At 38.1% G+C, this 23,341-nt stretch overlaps 3 protein-coding genes across 4 annotated transcripts in view; 1 reads left to right on the top strand and 2 right to left on the bottom strand.

Moving 5' to 3' along the window:
* The window catches only part of LOC139954646 (60S ribosomal export protein NMD3-like), a 12,253-nt gene extending 8,741 nt beyond the window's left edge, over nucleotides 1-3,512 (bottom strand). Inside the window, exons 1-4 of the mRNA XM_071954536.1 lie at nucleotides 3,327-3,512; nucleotides 2,042-2,176; nucleotides 1,131-1,224; nucleotides 112-321 (exon numbers count right to left, since the gene is read on the bottom strand). Of these exons, the coding sequence (XP_071810637.1) occupies nucleotides 112-321; nucleotides 1,131-1,224; nucleotides 2,042-2,176; nucleotides 3,327-3,370 (483 nt within the window). The 5' untranslated portion in view covers nucleotides 3,371-3,512. The remainder of the gene's footprint in view (nucleotides 1-111; nucleotides 322-1,130; nucleotides 1,225-2,041; nucleotides 2,177-3,326) is intronic.
* Nucleotides 3,513-17,295, top strand: LOC139954648 (uncharacterized). Of its 2 annotated transcripts, none has more exons than XM_071954540.1 (2): nucleotides 3,513-3,643; nucleotides 16,159-17,295. In XM_071954540.1, exons 1-2 carry the CDS (start codon nucleotides 3,513-3,515, stop codon nucleotides 16,370-16,372), a joined length of 345 nt encoding a protein of 114 aa, XP_071810641.1. In that variant the 3' UTR covers nucleotides 16,373-17,295. The 2 variants fall into 2 exon arrangements, 1 of the variants encoding a protein (XP_071810641.1); XR_011788150.1 differs by having other exon boundaries at nucleotides 3,561-3,701.
* On the bottom strand, nucleotides 5,139-23,341 carry LOC139954645 (signal transducing adapter molecule 2-like). Its single transcript, XM_071954534.1, has 13 exons — nucleotides 23,119-23,341; nucleotides 18,211-18,295; nucleotides 17,302-17,377; nucleotides 15,979-16,074; nucleotides 15,126-15,205; nucleotides 13,776-13,842; nucleotides 12,966-13,050; nucleotides 12,634-12,838; nucleotides 11,877-11,971; nucleotides 11,151-11,327; nucleotides 10,311-10,531; nucleotides 9,614-9,777; nucleotides 5,139-8,859 (listed from the first exon to the last, which is right to left on the bottom strand). The coding sequence occupies exons 1-13, from the start codon at nucleotides 23,159-23,161 to the stop codon at nucleotides 8,592-8,594; spliced, it is 1,662 nt and encodes a 553-aa protein (XP_071810635.1). The 5' UTR covers nucleotides 23,162-23,341; the 3' UTR covers nucleotides 5,139-8,591.

The following is a 23,341-nucleotide window of genomic DNA, read 5'->3' as shown; positions in this document are numbered from 1 at the left end:
TCTGCACAACTCTGAACAAACTGAGTTGTATGCATTGAGATGGGTGTTCTTTTTCATTTTTGTTATTGTATTTCATGGAAACTAGAAGTAAGCTGTAACTTTCAACCATACCTTCTGCCTCAGCTGTACCACTGCTTTCCAGAAGTCCTTGGCTTCGATACGGTGGCAATCCGTGCACATCTGACCCTGGATGATGTACTCTACGATGAACGTCTGTTGTAGGATGGTACCTCCCATCACCTCTTTCTGTATCACTAACTGAACCTTTATCCTCTTGGAATGCGGTTCTGTCCAAACGAAGGATGCATCTACTAAATGGACCTGAAACGAAAAATTCATACAAATTATTAAAAGACAACCGCTGATCATGTATGGGCCTCATTTTCGTGGGGTTTTGTCCAATCAAACAAGAAAGGCCATACAGGATAAGCAAACATTTTGTCATAAAATTGGACCCATGCTTCCTTATTCATCCACCACTTTCTAGTCTGTTATATACCTATCCTGTAATTAATTCTGAATGGAAATATACAGAAATAATTAAATATTTACACAAAGTAATAGTATGTCTTTTGAAATTTCCATCTAGAACAACTAGGAAAGAGAGAAACAAAAATGATCAGAGTTATCAAGTTTCAACAGAGCAATAGACATCGAGGGTGGTGAGAAACAATTTATGCAAGCTATTAGACTACAATCACCCCTACCCCCCCCCACCCCACCTTCAGATCATAAAACATTTAGGAGCATTTCTGTAAAATCTGTAAATGTAATAAACAATTAAACAGGATATATATATAAATATACATATGCATTTATGTATTGAGTTGGTTAGCATCATGTTTGATCTCTAGAGTAAGACAAAATATGTCACCAAAACAGAACTAGCATTGTTCGATACAGGTGACAAACGCCTACAGTGGAATAACAACCTTTCTTACTGGTTTCAAACCTCTGGACATATAAGCATCCATAGCCTAGACACCTTACAGTTTAGGGTGTCCGCATATAAAGCGGGTGGCCCAGGTTCGAATCCCGGTGGAGGCTGGAAGTTTTTCCACTGTTCTGGATTTTTCACCTCATTACGTATGTAAATATATATGTAGCAAGCATCGTCGTAATTAGCTTACCTTAGTCAAACCTTTCAGCTTCTTAAGACAGATTGCCAGCAGCTCTCTTGATTCCAGTGTACAGCGTACCCAATTAGTCGGGGGCTGAAAATATCTGAAAAAAATAAATAAAACTCTTGGAGTCACATCCCTCACAAAGTAGGGGAACAAACTAGTATAAGACAGAAAATAACAAAGGTTTAAGAGAAGGAAGGTATTTTTGGCAAAAGGCCAAATTACTCCAGAGTGAAAGACTGCAAAGCAATCCTTGTACACAGAAGCTTGACTTTTAATGACAAATACCAAAACATACCAAAAACTGCATTTCTGATGTAAAATTAAATATGCTACTCTTTAAAGGAGATAGGGCGTTGGTGAAGGAGGAAGGGGGAGGGGGATATATCTGAGTCTAAAAATTATTTCTGAGTGCTGTAATTTTGTAAATCTGTGACATTCTAAAGGTGTTCACACTGAAACCATCATTGTTAGGTCATGTTAAAAGTTTCAATACTTTTGATTAAGCATCTGCAAAGCCTAGACCTCCATTACAGAAAATAAATACTTTGATAAAATAAAGAAAAACAAGAACTTGAATGTCAAACACAATGTGGCCCCGATAATGTTGTAACGTATCAGAATTGTTCCAGTCTTCGGAATTATGTGTTAATTTAGGCAACATTAAACCAGTGATATCTCAAAAATAGATTGTTTTTGTCAGCTGTTTGGGGTAGTTATTGACAGTTATCTTTTTCACTTAGATCAATGATGATGGTAGGGGTTTGTGTCTGCTGGCTATAGAGGGTGGGGTGGGTGGGGTAAGGAGGGAAGGTTGGTTGTTCATGACATATATCTTTATCACTGAGAATGATGTTTGTTGGGTTTGTGTCTCCTTTCTGAATACTACAAAATATGGTCAGAAGTAAATCACTCACCTCTCACAACCTTTACAGAAGTACATGGAAACCTGTTTTGGTATCCCTTCAGTAATATCGACCCTCGTTCTCAGACAAGCCACGCACATATTTGCTGGGTTAGGAGCGATAGGCCTCCCACACTCGCAACACAATCTGAAATATCAAGAATTGTACATAACTATGTCATTGAACAGAAATTATTCAAATATTGCACAATGAACTTTTGTTGTAAAATATGAAATTTTACTTAGCAATATAAATATCTTCCCGCTCTCTATCAATCAGTCTATGCAAACATGACTAGGCCTATGTCAAATAAAAAATTAAAGGTCAGCTGTATATAGATCCCAACTATAGCACGCTATCATGGAAAAGTTTCTTGAGATTGCATAATCGACTTGCTTTGGTCGTAAAAATGGCCTCTTTTTAACAATTAGGGGGCCTAGTCTGCAATGCCTGCCACATATTTTTTCTTGTATGAGGGTCTTTGTGTGGACGCTATATGATTAACTACACTGTTGACATGAACATATTTCCAGTGTTTACAAAAGAGCCTAGGCTTAATGGTGTTAAGAAGCTATGCGGGCTAATTGTAAATTCTGAGGTCGATTTATGACATGCCAGGTGGATTACATAATCAAAATAACTTTCCTAGCTATTGCGTGCAGTATAATTGGAGCCAATAAGCAGATTTTTAAAAGATTCAACTCTTTCACCCGGTCACACTAATTAGCGTCAACAGGCCGATTTCACGACAACTCAAGACAACTCAAGACAACAACTTTAAAATACCATCAAATACAATTTATGTTATCAGAGTATATCCGGAAACACGTTTAAAAGTGACTGGAACCAGCGTGCATACAGATCTTTCACGGGAAAAAATGTTTTTGTCGTAAAAATCGCCAACTTTTTCCTAACGTTGAAATAAACGTGTTTCCGGATATACTCTGATAACATCAATTGTATTTGATGGTATTTTAAACCTGTTGTCTTGAGTTGTCGTGAGTTGTCGTGAGTTGACGCTAATTAGTGTGACCCCTTTCACCTAGGCCTAATAAACTGCATGTGAGGAATATCAATTAACAAAATGAGAATACTTCTGTAGCCAAACTTTTTCTGTAATTGGGTGAATGCCCTGGTGTAGGCATGCCGTCATAAGCAGGCTGGACGTATGCCTAGTATAAATTTGACTTAGAGGCCTAAGTTAACGTTAACTGCAGAGTACGGTTAGGTTAGTCCTAGGCTACTGCAAGTTAACGTTAGCCTAACAAGTTGCTACTACTGTACTAGGACGAATTACATTTTTCCTTCTTCTTGTGAGTCATTTTCTACCATATATTCCATATTCACGAAGACGACGGTTTATGTTCTCTGGCTAAGAATTTTGACTTGTCACTTGTCAGTGGCGTGGATGTTACTGTGTGAACTTCAGCACAATGTTCAGTACGTTGTGTAATATCGACAGTACACCAAATTAACACAGCACATGTTTCGCAATGCAGTGAAAAACTACGTAGGCAGTTATTGCGCAACACCGAGTAAGACCATGGAGGTACCTCCATGCACTAAGCGGTTTATTCAGCAAGTGATTATGCAGTATCCAATACTGACGATTAGGTAATATGGTACCTCATTTACTTTTTCTTCCGACTATCAAGATACCAGAAATGGAAAGGTATAATATCCTACGAACAATTTCACATATTTTTTTTTCCGTGTAAGGGTATTTAAAAACGAAAAGAAAAATAAACCCCAAAGCCAACATGTTTATTGCATCGCTTTTCCGGTTTTCATATTTACAAAAGGTTTTTTTATTTTCATAACTGCTGAACTCATATGACCTTTATGATGTCTACGGAAAACAGGCCCTTTTCCTCACTTCACTTGGGTTGGACTACTCGACAAGTAATAATCTAGTAGTAATCTAACTGACAGTTTCACTGCAATGTTTCAAACTTTACCGCCGTTGACCTGTCCTCCGCAAAATTCGTTATAGTCGCCAAGCTGGATACACACACTTAGGAAAAAGTTCACCTAGGCCAAGTTTACGATGAATGTTATCATGTTTATGGAGGGAGGGGGCCCGGGTGGGGTGAGAAGGGGCCGGGGAAGAAGTAGAGAGAAACACTACCACTGTACCAGACACAGAATGAAGAGCCATCATACTCATAGCCTCTTATACGAAATCATCGGTTGAAAGGAAGGAATGCAGTCGCAAGAGTGTTACACAACTTTCCACTGTGTAGGCCTACATGTTTAATGGTCAAAAGTTTGTAGTTGATTTTCTGTAACCCCCCAAAAAATTCAAAATAGAAGGAACCTGGGCAGCCGGGCCCCTTACCTGGATCTGCCCCTGTGGTGAGCTTGCTCAAAGACTTGGGGAAAGTTCGAGCTGTGACATGGGGAGGGGAGGGGAGACAAGCTACCTTATCAGGCTGCTCCTGCAGGAAGGCCAGGAATGGTTCCAGTCAGTGGCGGAGCTAGGGGATTGGTCAAGGGGGGCGAGAATGGTCAGTAGGGGCACTTTCGACACTATCTAAGTGGAGCGCCACCACTGGTTGGCGCGTAGCGTACAGAAAATTTTTGAGTAAAGATACTCCCTAGATCACCGGAAATGACCCTTTCATGGCCTTGCTAATTTGCAGATAATCGAAGAATAAATAGGTGTCATCACCAAATTACACCAACAAAATATGACAAATGTCAATAGGTAGATGAGAGCGCAATAAATAAGTCAATAATCGCGAATAATTAAAAAGTGGTGAAAAGCTGAAAAGGGCGCCAGCAGTCTATTTGAGTCCGTCAGGGGGGGCATCTGCCCCCCCCTGACTGTATGGATGCTCCGCCACTGGGTCCATTGATATACTGGCAGTAACTAATAACATGGATAGCCTTACTGTTTGGACCCAAACCATTTTGACAAGAAAGTGCAAATTTTGTTAAGTAATGAGGATGCATTAAGCCTAGGTCCTAACTTTGATTACAATGGAGGTTATTGTGACATCATATCAGGGTGGTTTTTGGGGGATATTGAAAAACAACTTTTTTTCCCCAACATGTTGTACTTTGTGATATAAAAGAAGAGAAAAAAAGAGATGTAACAAGGAATTAAAACATTTTCCTTAAACCCTTTTATATATTTAAAGTTTTCCGTATCATATAATACATACAGAACGCTAGAAACAGTTTCCAGGATGGGAAAAAAAAAACACATGAAGCACTATATCTTGTGAGGTATCTAACCCATCTTTTAATGATAAATACACAATTTGTGAACGTAATTTTAAATCTGGAAATTAACAGACATATGGACAACTACTGGAAGAGACATTAAAACTTATCACACCTCCTTCCCCTGGCTTGAAATCTTCCCTTGACATGCTTGACTTTAAAAAAAACCTAGGTGGCTTCCACTCTGGCAAAAGGGAGGAGTCCTAGTTTAGGAACAGAGAGGGTTTTTATATGGCTAGGTACTTCCCCACCCCCTCCCCCACCCCCTCAGCAAAATCAGCTTTTCCCATCCCTCTGGCTGACACTAATTCTTTGTTTTCTTAGCTTCTGTTTTATTTATTTGCTTGTCTACATTATTTCTGCAGTTTTTTCTATATTTTCCATAATTTACTAGTCTGCTTTATTGCTAAACTGCAGGAGCTAGATCGGGCTTGTCCCCCCCCCCCATCACCTCACCCCATCCCTAGTTCTTCCCTGACCCCTGGTTCTTCCCTGGCATAGTACTCATATAATAATTCATCTCTATATCCCCAAATTTGTTTAACATGCTTCACAGTTTCCTAACCTATTCCTTAAATTGTAAGAGCCTTGTTCTTCAACCCTTTTGACATCCAGGGACCTCTAGATACAACAAAGACATTTTCATGGACCCGAGACATAAGAAGTCGTCACCAATAACCTAACTATTACCACGATTTGGACTGAGTATAGGAATATTTACCTTTTCCTTTCCAAAGATCACACCCTCAAAAACTTGGTCTGTCTTGACAGCATGTACATACGTTAACAAAATGCTGACAGACCTGTTGATCTTTTTGCCAACCCAATTTCTCCTCTCAGACCTCCTCTGTCCCTCATGGACCCTCAATCTTTTAGTGGTGGACCACCTAAGGGCCCTTGGACCCAGGTGGAGCACAATATGTATAGATTATCAACATAATTAGCAGATTCATCAGAAGAGTCCAGTTTTAAGATATTTCACTGACACACAAGTGATAAGACATTACTGACAGTGGCTGTTAAAAATGTGCAAACGTCACAACCATAGGTAACCTTTCGTGGATTTTTTTAGGGGCTTTTTCCTCCTTTTTTATCGTTTACCATCACAGGAGCAAAATAATCTCTACCAAAGAGGCATTCAACTTAAAAAAAAAAAAATGAAGTTTACAAGAATTGTACGTTATTTCCAACCACCCAAAAACAGCTTTCAATTGGACATTACATTCTATGTTGTAAAATGAAATGAAGTTTTTATGATTTCAACCAATGTCGTAAAGCAAATAATTGAAACAAAATTAATTTTTAACTAATAGAAATATTTGGGATGGTCTATAAATGACATCTCGACATTTTATGTGCAAAAATGAAACAGCTATTAAATGAATAAACTAGAGGAACTTGCATGCAATAAAGTTCTATATATGTTATACACATGCATTACCTCATATCATCCACAGGACAAAAAAAACGGGCACAAAAATTGCTAGATATGCTGAATGGTCGTATAGTTTCACTTTCACCCTCTTTGTTGTTTTAAAGTTATGGAATATAAATATTAATGGTATTCATAACTTTGTACCACAATCTGTGTAACCATGATCGTTCTGTTCACAAGTCTTTACTATGACATAATCAACCGAACAATGCACTCGGCAATGACTTTTTCATCTTGTCCCTTTGATGCAAAATTCTTCCATTGTCGAGCTTTTAATCATTTTTCTGTACTTAGTTACAAACTTATCCTACTGCTTCTAGCTATGATAATTCCCCCCCCCCCCCAAAAAAAAATGGATTCCATAGGCAATATTTACCAAGGCCAGCTGTCCAACTACTGATCTCTTGTACAAATCTTTCTTTTTAAAATGTAACAAAATTTATGTACAGTGTTAAATTTGAGCCCTTACGCACATAATACCTCTCCATCTGGGAAACGAAAAGAAATGAAAATACATCTTGTCTTGGGTAAGATGAGTTTGTAAGTCAATATTAAAAACATTTACTCAAAGCAAGACAGATATGTGAAGAGACCATAATACCCATGGTAATAGGCTATAGGCTAAATTTAGCTAATTGCATCTGCCAAACTAAGTAAGTAGTTGAATCAGTAGGCGTGAATTTTACTACGATTATAATCGAGTTAACGGAGCTGACGAGTATTCAAGATCAAAAGAGCACTGAAAAAATACCATGCTAAGAAAAAAACAGTTTTGAAACATTTTTTCGACACTGAAAGTGGGGAACAGTCGCTCCCCCTGCTCCCCCCTGGCTACGTCCCTGCCTCGTACTACGAAATACCATTTTCTAGCCTTGTACCATTGACATTGGGGATATCCATGCACCCGTCGTATCCCAAACCTTCCTGCCGTGCCCCCCCCCTTACCACCGGCCGCGCCACCTGCGAACAGGCCTTTTCTACGTTGTTTTATTTGCTACAGTGTGTAACTTTTGCGGTCCTCGAAGCAGACATCAAATGCACACCGTACTGAATCTTTCTTCAAAGAGACAGTATACCTCATTAAAACACTGTTTTCTTCTTGATTACAAACCTTAGTGCATGTTAAACTAATGCTCTTCAGCAAGTGCTCCAACAATAGTGTACCGGAAGTTTCAAATGCATATTAACACACACATTTACCAAAATGAATTAGACATAAATTGTTCACACTGCAACCACTATTTTTTATGATGGAATTTGATGATTTCTATTGAGGCTGGCTGTGTCACATTGCAATGCTATAAAAGAAATATTCATAATTCTGATTATTTAAGAGAAACATTATCCTCACTTATCGAGGTCAGACATTTACTGATAGAAATTATAAAAATTCTGGAATAAAATAAATCTTTCTCGACAAAACCATCAAGTTAAAGCTAAAAGCCCACCCCTACACCTTTGCATCGTATGGACAATCGTGCATTTTATTCTCTGCCCAAATATTTCTTCAAAAATTGCTCGCTGATCATAATATTTAACAGAAATTGATGGTTCATTATACTAGACTACAATGGTCCTACTTTATGAGTTAACAAGCAACTCAATTGTCTTTGTCAACCAGTTCATGAGAAATATTTCTTACAAGAGTGGTTCGCTCTGTTGTTCCCTCTCTGCTAGAAAGTTGTCTCGCTTAATAGAACATTGACCAATGCAAACTTCCCACCGGACAGTTTAGAGTCCCACACAGTTCAGCAGAACATCAATCTCTCCGTTTGTCTCTGCAAAAGCCGAGAGAGGCCCAAAACAGTCGTGGGGGTTGTGAAAATAAAAATAATTAAGACTTTCCCCAGGGTTTTTGAATATAATATAAATATTTATATCGGTCTCGTCCATTAGTCATTACATCATGAGTTGCTGTTGGGGCGGCTGCGAGTTGACCATAGGTGGCGGCTGGCCACCGGCTTGGTAAATGTTAGGGTGGACTGGAGAGCCCTGGTTGGGGGGTACCTGGTAGGACTGGCTAGATGACATTGTGGTCGATGGGATGGGGGCTTGTTGATTGCTGTATGTTGAATGGTACTGCAGGGGGGTCTGTGTATTGACCATTGCACCAGAGTTAGACTGAGGGCCGGAGACGCCAGGGGTCACCGAAAATGTGCCAGAAGAGCTGCAAAATTTTAGAGAGTAAAAGAAGGATCTTCGTTGTAAAAGGTGTCATGAAATTACCATGAATGAGGATCTAGGCAAATGTTCGCTGTATTTGGAAAATCGTTTGTACAGAAAGACAGGCCACTTGGCAATGCACTTACACCACAAATTGAAAGCAGCTTGCATTTTGTGTTGGGTTTGGTCAATGTTCTATGGGATTTGATACTAAATTTTTTTTTTTTTTAAATTTGATGGTCTAATTTCATTTCACATAAGCATGAAGAAGTCAAAAGAATTTTGACAATGTACGTGTTATTGTTTGTATGTTTTTGTTTTGTTACACCTACATGAGTACCAGATTGCATATCATATACTCCAGTGCTTCAACAAATCCACAGCACAAGTTTACTTGAAGCGATGTTTTGCAAAAGGCTCAAACATGTTAACTTTTCTGTTAAAAATGAACACAATTAATCCCAGCGTTAGTTAGCCCCAACAACACAGTTCATGACAGTAAAAGAAAAAAAAAAAACTTTGGTCATAATTCTTATATGTAAATAAAAGGCTAGGCTAGGTTTCCTAATATATAAAAGTATGGTAGGCTAGGCTCAATGATACAATTAAAAAACTTTGGTCATAATGATTATATGTAAATTAAAGGCTAGGCTAGGTTTCCTCATATTTTTAAAGTATGGTAGGCTAGGCTCAATGATACAATTTGCACATTACACTGTTTCCCATCCAGCAGCCACTTGCACTTTAAATCTACCTACCTGGATGAATACAATGAAGCAGGATCGATGCTACCGTGGCCCTGTGAGGGCGGTATTTGAGTCATTCCTGGTGGCATGGCCCCTCCGGCAGCGTAGGGAACACCTGGCATGGCACCAGCTGCTTGCCCACCGGGTGGAAGAAACTGTTGCTGGGGAACAGCATACTATATCCAAAAGAAAAGAGAAAAATGAGGAAAAGGGAATCATTTACCCCGTACCACAGACACGAATGCTATACAAAATGGTCAAATTGCTATACAAGCCTAAAGATGTATAGCAGAGTTTTTGTGTTGTTTTTTTGGACACAGGAACCATTTATAAGAGACAAAAACTCAAGGACTTCAAAACTGCTGCACTAAGTTTGAACACTAAATTATTTCCTATTGTATACATTCATCATAAACAATATCGATGTGACCATGAAGGGAAAGGACTACTTGTTAAATGAAATAACAACCATAATGGCCTGTCATATGTTACCATTCCCTGCCAGCAACCCCATGGGTGCAATTGTTAACACCCTCTACTTAGGGTGCATGGGCTGTGCCAATCCTCTTAATATCAAACCTGTGGTACCTTTCTAATGTACATGACATTGTACAATGTACAATGCCTTGTCACCTTCTACTAATCCGTTACCATGGGTGGACCTACTACTAATCCCTTACCATGGGTGGACCTACTACTAATCCCTTACCATGGGTGGACCAGCTGGCATCCCTGGCTGAGTGTACATGGGTGGCTGCATCATGTGCCCGGTCTGCAGTGAGTAACCGTATACAGGAGCCTCCTTCATTAAGCCATGGTACATTGAGAAGGCGTCTAAGAGTTTATTGTTGAGGGCGCTGTAGTCCGCTAGGTCTCTGTCGATCCCTTCCAACTCTTGATCGATGAGGGGTGCCATCCGGTTACATGAGTCTAGTGATGTCAGAATATAAACGTACGATAATATTCAAGCATCGGGTATGTTCGTATGGGAGCATTTTATGAAACTTTTTTGAAGAACTTTTTCCACCGGAATTCCAACAATTTACACTTTCTGACATAAAATTGTATAGATTCATAGTGCTAAGTTTTGCAAAACAACAATGCAGTGTTACTCTTAAAATATATATGGTCAGATCTTCACTCCAAAAATATATATATATTTTCGTCGTTACCTCAGTAACTCTGCAAAATAACAAGACTATTACGGACATTGAGAATTAAGAACAAGACTACTACAGTCTATATCAAAACAATTTTTTTGGAGATTTTTGTAATAGACATGACATCAATACTGCCATGACACTCGTAGGCTATTTATAGAGTTTTCACTTGTACACACAACCAGCAGGTATTACTCACATGAAACACTTGTGAGGAAGGATCTAAGCAAGGTAAGGGACCACAAAGAGTTACTTGTATTCATAATGGGACTGAACTGTTTGGTTACATAATAAAGGAAATGTACCCACTGGAGAAAGAGGTGGGAGTTAGCTTGGTGAGGGGAATGGGAGGACGGGGGGGGAGGGGAGCATGACAGAGTGTGTCTTACCTTCAGATACCAGTAAGTCAGGGGGGTCAGGCCTCTCCTCTGTGGGGTCAGCATTTTGAAGTTTGGCAAGACACTGGTCCAGGATTTCTTCGCTGACCTCTACCACTGCCGGTGGTTCTATCACCTTCACCTCAACCTCCTCGTCAAATGTTACCTTCTTCTCCCTCGCTTTCAATTCTAATGGAGAATGAGATCAGAGCAAGAGACTGTGAACAACGTGCCTATCTTAAACCATGTGTAGGTGAATATATAGATATGTATAGGCTAATACTTAGAGGACTTGATGTTTGGAAATGAAAGAAATGACACACAGGATGCAATGATTTCAAAACATGTAGAAGCAAATGATCTCATCAAATACTCATGAAACGATATTATTTTCTGTAATGATCAATGCTATATATAGTACACATCCAGCTGTACTGTATATGCATGTCCTACTTCAAAGCACTCGTACTGACAGTTCGAGTAGTATGAACATCATGTTTCTATGAAATAATAGTCAGGAACTGTTTGTACTGCTAGTACAAGTGCGAGAGTAGCATTGCAATATCTCTCCTACCCTGTACATATTGGTAATTCTTTGTTAAATTGACCCATTTCTTCGGGAAAACCAAATTTGTACGTTTGTGCAACCGACATGCAAGACCCAGTGACCAGAGTAACAACCACAAAAGCAACCTCAACTTTTTGCCGCTGGTAGGGCTACAGAAGAGAAGGACTCACCGGGCTCCGTCTCTGCGGTCAAATCTGCCGTAACAAAGTTTGAAGGGAACAGACCTACGCCTCGGAAGTTCTCTCCTTTCCACCAGTTAACATCGCTACAAAAGGAAGAGGGCATATCAAAATAGTTAAGGAGTAGTTAATATAAGCAGATAGTATTATAGAATAAAAGTATACTGATAAACACCACATATGAACTTAGAAACAATATGAGGATGTTTTTCATGAGATATTAATTTACATCTTTTGAAATAGGTATACTAGTTTAACCTATCCCCGCCCTAGAGCACCCTTCCTGGTGGATATGGGCGCATTATAAATCACTATTATTATTATATTATTATTATTATCCATATTTCCTTAATGCTACTCTGTGGTACATATTACCAAATATTATGTGTGCATCTGACTGCGATAATTCAAGGTTGTCGAAACTCTCTCCCCCACCCACCCTCTAACTTGGCTTTTGAAAACCACAAACTTAAATTCGCCACTACCAAAACGCCCAGGTTTTGCTGTAACTTGAAACCAATTCGTTGAAGACCCAGACACATACAGAAAACAAATAAAATTATTGTAAAGCCCTACCCGGTCTTCCACTAAACAAAATTTCCATGTCAAAAATTTTCCCTTTAAAACTCAAAACTCAGTAACTTAACAATGAAGGCAATTGCAAAAATATATATTCATAATCATTTTGTTTACTGCCCAGATGTCAAAAAACATGACAAGACTAAGCAGAAACCATAGTCGACCCTACCTGTCGTCTAAGACGCTGAGTAACTCTCCCGCTTTGAAGGTCAGTTCGTTGTCCTCCGCGGCTTCAAAGTCGTAGAGGGCTTTGACCTTCCTGGGTTCTTTCTTGGCGGAGTGGGATCCCACGCTGGCGTACAGCGGGGACGGATCCACAGTCGGGTATAGACTGGTTGTTTTCTGTTTCTCTTCTTGCAGGGATAATTCAATGGCTGAATGAAGGAAATATGATGAAAAGTAACTTCACATAAATGGCCAATAAAATATACATAGGGTACAAAATTTGCTCTGATCTGAACAAGTTTAAGACGTTCATCCAACTAAAAGTAACCGGCTCACCTTTGGCGAGATCCTGGGATTCTTGGTCGATTGAGCCTATGTTAGGATCGCTGCTAGTGGGTGGTGTGGTAGTTGGAGCCTTAGACTGAAAATGAAATAAAAAATCAATTACTTGAATGAATTGTAACCAAATCCAGACTCCCATTAATCGCCATTTCATTCAAAAGTAGATTCCCGTCAAAACGTCTCTTTCGTTCTCGTCTTCTGCTTTTTGTTACTTGTTTCACTCACTTAACTGTCAAACTTATCACATTCTTCACTGACAGACAATTCCTGATCCTTCCCTCCCATATGTCTACAAAGAAGCAAACCCACTACATCAACCACCTCCACACCAACAAGTGAATTGTTCAACAGAATATATCTCCACAAGAAACATGATCAAATAACAGACGGTCGTTTCTTCCTCTAAAATGAAGACAGCTGATTCTTTTTTTAAATAAAGACCCTCCACATACAACTAAACTTGAATGCGATCGACATTTATGGTACATTTAGTGTCACAGAAGATGTGAAGTTACAATCCAAGCAGGCCCTTCCTCAAACACGACTAAATGCCCTTGGTTGACCCCATATAAACTAGAAGGGTCATGACACCAGCCACTCTTTAATGTTTCCCATAAATGACATAAAATGTGTCTCTACGAGTTTACCTTTGCAGTTTGGTTTTACAAACAAAACTTAATAATGTACACGCAATAAGAACATAATAATTGAAAATGTTACACACTTTAACCTCTGCCCTCCCCTCCCCCACACTCATGTCCCCCCTTCCAAGTTCCTGTATAATAACTTCTGCTTGAATATTACCTTTGGCTCTGAGGCTGGGAATGATTGTCCTTCTGACTTGAGACTGCTGTAAAATTGAACTATAAGACTAAAAGAGAATAAAAAGCAAAAATGATATAATTAATATAAGAATAATAAAAAGCAGTTATTTTTACGATGCTTAAGCGACCACAAATGTGGGAGAAAACCCGCAAGGGCTTATGGATTACAACTTTCAATTCCAATTCAACATTTTTACTCAAATTTGGAATCTTTTCAATTTAGAAAAGCATTTCAGATGGGAAAACCGTAGATTGCTCTTGGAAAACCCACCTTACTATGAACCGGCCGGGTATCGGACCCGGAACCTCCCGATTGCTAAGCCCCATTGCTTTAAATGCCACCGCCTTTATCCACTCTGCCACAGCACCGGTATATTTAATTATAAAATTATTGAGTAAATTGTAAATCTACCAACCACACTAGCACTCACAAGAGTGCATCATCATCACAGGCGGAACAGAATTTTTTTTGTCCACAGCCCGCTGACCTTAGTTATGTAAATGTGGGTTACCTGATGGTTCTGAAAGGAACATCGCCCGTAATCGTCTCACCAAATATAGTTCTGGCAGAAACTTTGTGTAACTTAACCTATGAGAGACCCTTTTACTTCATGAGCAAGAACTGTTATTCCAACAAGAAAGATTAATTGAGGTCATGAAATCTCAAGGTTTATACCCAAGAAACTTGTACTAAATTTATTTCTCCTTATGCTTAAACCAATCTCTTGTATTTCGTAGTACTTTTCTATCCTAAGAACCAGGGCACAATGATCACTGCCCATTTATCTTGAAAATAGTTTAATAAGCTCGTTATAATAATTAAATGTGGGTAAGAAATAATCTTGGGAAGAGAGGGGAGGTGCCATGGTGAAAATGTGTACCCCTCCAGGGGGCCTCATCACTTTACCATGTTCTTATTTACACAATAAAAAAATGAAAAATATATTACACCAAATAGAAAATAAAAATTCTACCATGCATATTGTCCGTCTGTTATGGAATTCTAACACAGGTGGTCCCTTGATGCAAAATCACCCAAATTTACATATTTATTGTTTTATTTTTATTGTTTGGTTTTTGCTTCTGGTCATTCAGTGACATTCAATGTAATATGCGATTTATGGTTGGATAAAAGTATCGTCCTGATATAAATTTTATCGAGCCCCATTAATAGGGCTTGCAACATTCTTGTGGGCCACATGCAGCCAGCTGGCTGAAAATTGCCCACCTGTGCTTTAACTTCTCCAGGAGTCATAATTATCCAGCACAATAAACAAACATATCGAATACCAACACCAGCTTACTGGCATAAGAAAAACCATAGACGTACCTTAATGACGGTTCGTTCTTGAATTCCTCTGCCCATTCTTGCAAATGTTGTTTTAATTTTTCCGCTACTTTGACATGGCCCTGAGTAACAATTGAAATGAAAGAGAAAACATGAGTAATTGGATGAGACACATTTTTTTTTTTTGGAGAAAATTCATGCAGTGCTGACAACAGATAAGATAACCATATAAAACATACTGTATCTAGATGCATGCAAATGTTTCAAGATCATTTATAGGGCTTCATAACAACATTAATGTTTTGACTGGTGGGAGGGAGGCAACAATGTGTTCTTTACCACGCATGAATTCTCTGGTTTATATTTCTCTACTGATAATGATTAAACTCACCCCTGAACTCATACAAAGCCAGATTTTGAGTTGAGTTTGATACGATACTTTTACGCTTTTTGTTATTAAAAATCCTAAGACATACAGATTGTTATCTTCAGTGGTCAACTTTCATTTCAAATGACGGTTTAAAAATTATGTATGGACAATTTATTCAATATCTTCCATTTTGATTTTTGCCACTAATACCCCATCTATCAAAAAATTATCTGGTCGAAGAAATGTTCAGGATCAAGTCAAATTCATTTATCATAGATCTACTGTATGGGGCTGTCTTGATATAAAAAATATTTATGGATAGCAAACCCAATGAGTATTCTGTCTGACCAACCATTTTACAACTGCCTCCTCCTGCCTAACCCCACCCCTCCTCCCACACCCCTCCCTGCCCCCCCCCAAAAAAAAATCAGTTTTGAGAAATAGCAGATTTGCAGTGACATTTAGCACACCCCTTGGTTTATAATGTTTCACCAAGAACTGTTTTAGCTGCAGTGATTGACTAACCTTTGATATAATATTCCTAGCTTCAGTGCAAAAGTCTGACGAACTGACTTCTTGTTGGAATGGTTTTCCACAGTTACTTACACAAGCATTTAGAAGCTGAAAAATAAAGATAAAACAATAAATAAATAAGAAATAAGCAAATATGGATACTAAGAACTTCTCCTTCCAACTTTATGACAGAAACCTAATGGAGGCTAAACTGGAGGATGGAAACCTAATGGAGGCTAAACTGGAGGATGGAAACCTAATGGAGGCTAAACTGGAGGATGGAAACCTAATGGAGGCTAAACTGGAGGATGGAAACCTAATGGAGGCTAAACTGGAGGATGGAAACCTAATGGAGGCTAAACTGGAGGATGGAAACCTAATGGAGGCTAAACTGGAGGATGGATAACAAGAAAGAAAAGAGTTCACAATTCAAGACAACATCGTGTGTATTTATACAGCCACAAAAGGCAGAAGACAGAACTGTAAATAAATTCAAAACATTATCAAAGCCTCATTGTGCAAGTTACGTTGTGAACACCAACATACATATCCCTACTGTAACTCTACATTGTGTATTCTACTTGGTACTATTGTGCATTTTTAATGTACACACACAATCATGTAAGGACGTACTTTTCTGCCAACATAACGGTCACTCACGGAGAACAAGGGGAATTAAAACTGAGGACAATCACAAAAGTTGTCCCGTGTTTATCGACAAACGGTCAGCTCAGAATATTATATAGGGGACACATGATAACAGTAACACATGATCATACTGAAAATACCCACAATTAATGTACATATATATTGTACATAGACAACACAGGTGAACACTGATACTGTAGGATGACTCAGAACAGGGAAGAACTAAAACAGGGAAGAACTACAATGACTCCGGGGTCATTGTTAAATCTGTCTTTCAAAAGGCTAGCTCCACCACAGAAACTTTATTTGAGTGAAAGCCACAGACATTTTGTATATACTGTTATGCCATTGGACACTACGTACAGTAGTGATTGTATAAAACACACAGTCCATTATACAAGCCTATTAAATGTACAGTTATGAAAGGGAGGGTTGATGCACTTTCTTCAGCATGTGTCTGATTAATGCTTTAAAAGGATAAACAAAAGCGATGTAATTTTCTGAATTTTTCATTCCCTCAAAAACTACAGGGACTGGGCGAAAAAAAAAATTCCAGCCAGAAAGTGCACTGTCATGATTGCTTCATTATTTACTAAACAACAAAGTATTTATACAAAAAAACAGTTTATTTAGACCTTTGAGATTGCATATATAAAGAGAGGCTTTTAAAGAGCATTCAAAACTTACAGTTACAGTTTGAACACCAACAAGTGGAGATTGAGTCTTTAATCTCTTCATAATGGATTTAAATGCATCCTTTTGCCTGTAAGAAAAAGATAGAAAGATCGTGGAAGTTGATGAATTTACTTCGTCACAATGAAATTTATACCATCATTGAAACTGTAGAACTGTACACTAAAATATGTTCAGATCATTTTTGTGTCAAGGTCATTCAGCCCTGAATGTCTTCAATTTATTGAGCATATGTATAATGTTTAAGTCTTACAGAATATTATAAAAACTGTCTACAGGGTCAAAAAGAAAGGGAAAAAGTCTTGCTTAACAGATTCTAGGTCCTCAGAAGTTAATGTGGCAAAAATATGATCAAACCTTTACATTATTTGGGATGTATCTGTATACATACCACTATCTATGTTGACATATGATCATGGTAGTATAGTGATCACTACACACATTTAATCAAGGAAATTTTGTGTAGCCATTTTGAGTCCAATTGTGGGTCCATTGTGAGTCCAATTTTGTCTCTTACAACATACTATGTTCCCTGTGTTTCAAACCTTATAAACATCTTTGCAATTGTATAACAAACTGCCCATTTTGCATTGCATTTTGGTACTGGATAAATTATTCCTCATTTAATCTTTTCTATCCACAACTTTTGAATAACTGGAACCTTCTCAATCTGGTCACTTTTATCACAACCATAACCTAGAAAGACAACCACATTCAACACAACCAATCACTATGAACAACCTGTATAAGATGGCACTATGCAAGGTCTATTTTAAGTTAAATTGTTCAGTTCAACATATGAAATGTTTTCATTAAATGAGGCAGACAATCAAGAAAACATTCTTGCCTTTCTTTTGTCTGTGAGTCACATGTTTATACCGTTTGAACCATTGTCATACTTACGAGTTTGGTGTATTGTTTATTTTGTCACAAAAGTCCATTATTTTACCCCAATCTTCTGAGGTATTGGCCTCACTGGTGATTTTCTCTGAAAAAACAGAAAAGTAAGCATTGTGATTGATAATTGCATGAAGGTTTAATTTAATCTCCGTAGCAATGGTTGACAATACATGGCTGATAAGTTCAGAGGAGGGGGGGGGGGGGGTGGGAGGAGCAATGACAAAGGGAAAAAGATAACTGAATGGAAATAATTACTTTGTGCTTCACCTTCAACTGGGTCATGTTAACTTTTACAAACTCTCATGTGACTTAAACATAAACTATGACGACAAAAACTTGAAAAGGTGAAGAAATGACATATTTTGCTAAATTTGGGAACGTGGCAGGGCATATTACCTGAAAAATAAGATAGATGAAGCAAAACGATCTCATCATGCCTTGTTTACTTTGTTCTGTAGGACAACCTAGGTCAAACTAATTTGTAGAATAAATATGCCCCAGAATATACCATTTCACATCTTAATTTTTATGTGGACAATCCATTTAACCAACCAAATTGATATATGCATGAAACTGCGCTGTCAACTTATTTGGAAAGATACTCGCTTATCCCTCCTCTTTCTTAGACTGTTGTATGATCCGTTACTCTGTCGACCAACTTCTGTATGTACAAAAGTTACATAGCATGACACTTAGGCTTTAAGTCTTATAAAAACACGTAATTAAACAGAGTTGCAAACATCTTCTCAGAAATGTTAAAAATTTACATCATAACATGATGAATAAAACTGCTTATATGTAGAAAAGATCATTAGCATATCCTCACTAAGAATTTTAACTACCCCTTGTGTTTACCATCTGAACCAAAACAAATATATTTTCATCAAAATGTCCTCCTATACATAAACAAACTATCCTACCATTAGCCAGCTATACTGACAACTAAGCCTAGCCAAAATGGCAAGTGTCTCTCTCGCATTTGAACTATATACTTTGTAACCAAACCAGCAACAAATTGTGATGTACACGAACTTGATTATCGAAACACAATCTTTTTACAATTCATTTTGATGGTTAAAATAAGCAATCAAAACTGCATCCATGATGTTCTGCTCTTAAAACGATATGCAATTTTGGAGTGATTACGTGTACAGGTTTTCTATGTATTGTATTTTTTGTACTTTCATTCTCACAAGAAGCACTGTGCATGATTGTGATCCAGGCCGCAGTACATTGAGCATTAATAAAACGTTTCTCAACGTCACCGATGTGAAAAGGTAATTCTTACCTTGTGGGTTAACTGCTTTGTTTTGTTTGAAGGTCGGAATATGCAATGGTTACAAAATTTTGATAACAATGTAAATAGTTCCTTGGGTTCTTGCCAGGAGTGGTGTCAGAGGGTATATGTTCAATTTTATTAATGCTTTGTGTACAATACAGTGCTCATGAAGTGATATCTAGTTATTTACATTTCCGTGAGGCAAAGGTAGTCAGCAAATTTTTATGTTGCTAGCACGACAGACTTTTCGGCCATGAAGTTAGCTAGCCGAAATACAGTAATAAAGAACACTGGGCACCTAACACATAAGATGCAAACCAACATGTGTGGCCTATCCAGGTTCATGGGCAGTTAACCTCAGCCAATTGCAATTTAGGCAAAAATAAGTGATTTGATATTCATGTTTTCAAGAATGAAAATAAATTATACTTTATGTGGAAAAACATTTGCGACTGAGTTTTGACCATTTGGCTACTCCAAGTTGAGTACAGAGAGAGAAATTGTTCATACTGTAGTAGGGTGCATCAGTATCATTCAAAAACAGATACCGATATACCTGCTGAGGAATACCTGGTGTTACCGGGTATACTGGGAATTTTCGTGGAAGGTATCCGCTACTTCCAGTGTTAACATTACAGTATCAAACACTAACATGAACCTATGGACACTAGCCAAGCCTGCAAATGTATTTGCCGTTTATGACGACGATTTTCCCATAGATATTTTTTTTCTCTTGCAGCTACTGTACTTATTTATAGATTTGACTAAAAAGAAAACAAAGTACAAAAAATCAGTGTTGATTACGTGTCTTTCATTTCAACGCAAACGTACAGTTCATTACACTCCACTATGTGGCCTAGTCCAACCACAAACAGTATTGTAGCATATAGTCGGTATGGGTATTACCAGGTAAGCATTTGGATATTAATGCATAGAATTGTTATACTGTAATAACAGATATGATTCATAATGTGCAGAATTGGTATAAGAACAGGTGCGGTAGAACTATGCTGAAGTTTTAAAGCAATGAGCCGTAGCAAATTGTGGGTATTATTATACAACGTGACTGGTGAATGACTTTAATTTGTCAAGCAGCAGTCTGTAAAAAAAGAACTTTGGGGATTCCTTTCCTTGAAATGGTATTCTCAAATGTAAAGCAAGTGATATTAGAATTGCAAAAGCTCTGTGACATTGTGAAAGTAGTGAGATAGCGACCAGATTATCCCATCAATTAGTTTAGTTTGGATTGTTTTAAAACTTACATGAAAAATTGCCAATCTCTCTGACAGTAGAAATGATTGTATTTTACTCGCATGTTCTTAGACATACCTCAAGCACGTTTTATCAGTGCAGGTTTCTCTAAGTTAGACTGCATTGCATTGCTTACGGAAACTGCAGTTTCCTTGCTAGACAAAACTTGCATACATGTATTGTTATTAATGTACACACATGTCATCCATTCCCTTTTCCTCGCATACCGAAGCCTGTGTTACAAAACCTCCAACAGGTGCTGTGCTGTATTCTGTACCTCCCCCTCACCCCCCTCCCCAATCCGTATATAGACTGTTACAAATTATCGTGTGAAATTTATGTAATCCATCCTTGCTCAAGATTGACCGATAAGGCTTAAACAATTTTTGAAGGTGAGAACGCAAGAAACATGTCAGTTTACCCTTTCGTTGATCTTTTGTCCTATACAGTACAAGCAACAGGTGCAAGGTCTAAGAATGTACAGCAAGAAATGTTTACAGTTGGGGATTAGGGGGAGTGGTAATGGTATACATGATAAACAGTAGCAGTGGGAATTTCCTCGAGTTCGTGTGTATTATCTTGGTTGGTATTTTAATCAGGTATTATATTTATTGGTTATTCAAGGTTTGTTTCGGACATATACCTGGTATTTTCGGTACGTTCATCTATATGACAGATTTCAATACCGTCAGTATGGGTACGAATGAAATACCGATGCACCCTAGTTCATAGTAACAGTCCCTCAAGGATACTGATTGTATATTAGGCACATTGCTTTTTAACTTCATATTTAGTACCAGTGTAGATATCATTCAAAATAAATTTCCTACAAAGGGGAGGGTGAACTCTTCAACTTAGTCCTTTGCACAGACTGCAATAACTAAGTCCTCCTTTCTGCCCTAGCAGATAAAAATATGGAAACCACATGTGCTTAAGTGGGTTGGATTAAAATTACGGCTGAATTTGAAACCTGAAATAATGTTAGCTGATCAGTAATGAATAGCAGTGAATAACTGGTTTTACCGTACAAGTTTTCAATTTTGAAAAATTACTAGAAACCCTGCACAAGAAAAGCATGTGATGTGTACATATTGTTCATACAGAAGTGCTTAGTGTACAGTAAGTCTAGCCCATACACAACTTGTCACTATAATGTACATGGTTCTACAATATAGGCATCACTAGGTTTGCCAGCTACTGGCCAAAATTAGCAGCCAAATCGGGTGAAAAAATGCCAAATACGAATTTGCTGTAATTTTGTGACAGTTGACTGTTTACATATGGGTAGGAAGTGTGTGGGCTCTTAGATGATCACTAAGGAGTGAAACATGGTAAAAAGGTCCAATGTTTTTTTGGACCTGTAGGCCCCTCGTTGGACTGAACAACACAAGAGATTAAAATCAATTATCTTTGGGCAATTCAACAAGTTTAACCCCTACCCGGTACTATTTCTCTTCAACTTGTAGGCCATTATCAAAATGCCAAAAAGTTCTTTGGCTGGACAAAGAAATTTGAGAAATGTCAAATTTGTCATTTTTTGCTACATGAAACACTGAAGCTTTTTACACTGCACAAACTTTCTCAAATGGTACACACTACAGTAGTTGCATAGAGTGGTTGTAAATGTGACATCCCTGATAACGTGTACCGAACAAGGATTGAGTCTTCATGAAGACATGAGGCAAATGCTCTTATATAATATCCTTAAGTAGAGCTGAAGAACAGCAGGTACTAAAAAAAGAAACTGAGTTAACTTGGACCACATATTTTTGCACAGGGGGGTCTCCATTTCTTTGGGAGGAATCCATAATCCAATACACTGGAGATGACTCGCAGTACCCCCTCTAAGAGCTTACAAAAGTAAACATGTGTCATATTTCAATTTCTTTGGGTATGATCTTTGATCTTTTATACATTGATACACAACACTACTAATGCATCATGTATCTTAACACTTGCTTACTGTTTAGTTGGGATGTACAGACACAAATTACTTTCCCCTACGGCTTGATTAGTCTCAACTCACAGACTGAGATCAGGTGAATAAGCAAATGCAATATACTTATTCACCTTACAATTGGGTAAATAGACAGAACTAGTATTAATTAGTAAATGATGGGTGTAAAATAGGCCAACAGGACTTTGGAAGTGATCCAACTAGTCTTACTCTTACTTAGTCTTAGTTGCTTGTGGCTAGGCGAATGGTTTTCGTAGGCTTTTGTATAATTACAATGTATTGTCTAAAGGTCACTGATCCTAGTTATTTGTTATAGTAGGCTAACCTACTTTGTTTGTAGTGTAAGTATGACTTGCTAAGTAGGCCTAGGCTAAGTAAGCCTATTGTGATTTGTACAGTGTCAAAAAGCCCGAGTGTAACTTACCGACATCAGGGTCGTAGGGGGAAGAACTGCCAAAGAGAGGCATCGTTTACTAGTTATTCGTAACCACAATTCGAAGCAAAGAGAATTGAACCTGATCAGAGCGATCTGTATATTTTATCCCCTTCTCTTCACTTTTTCGTGGTTTCCTTTCTTCTTCAGCGATGACTGCTTACGATGTATGTGCTGTTGACAATCTATGGTAATCATGTATGTTCTATAGCTA

This window comes from Apostichopus japonicus, chromosome 17, assembly GCF_037975245.1.
Source record: "Apostichopus japonicus isolate 1M-3 chromosome 17, ASM3797524v1, whole genome shotgun sequence".
In the NCBI taxonomy this organism is placed as follows: Eukaryota; Metazoa; Echinodermata; class Holothuroidea; order Aspidochirotida; family Stichopodidae; genus Apostichopus; species Apostichopus japonicus.
This window is presented reverse-complemented; position numbering and strand designations above follow the sequence as displayed.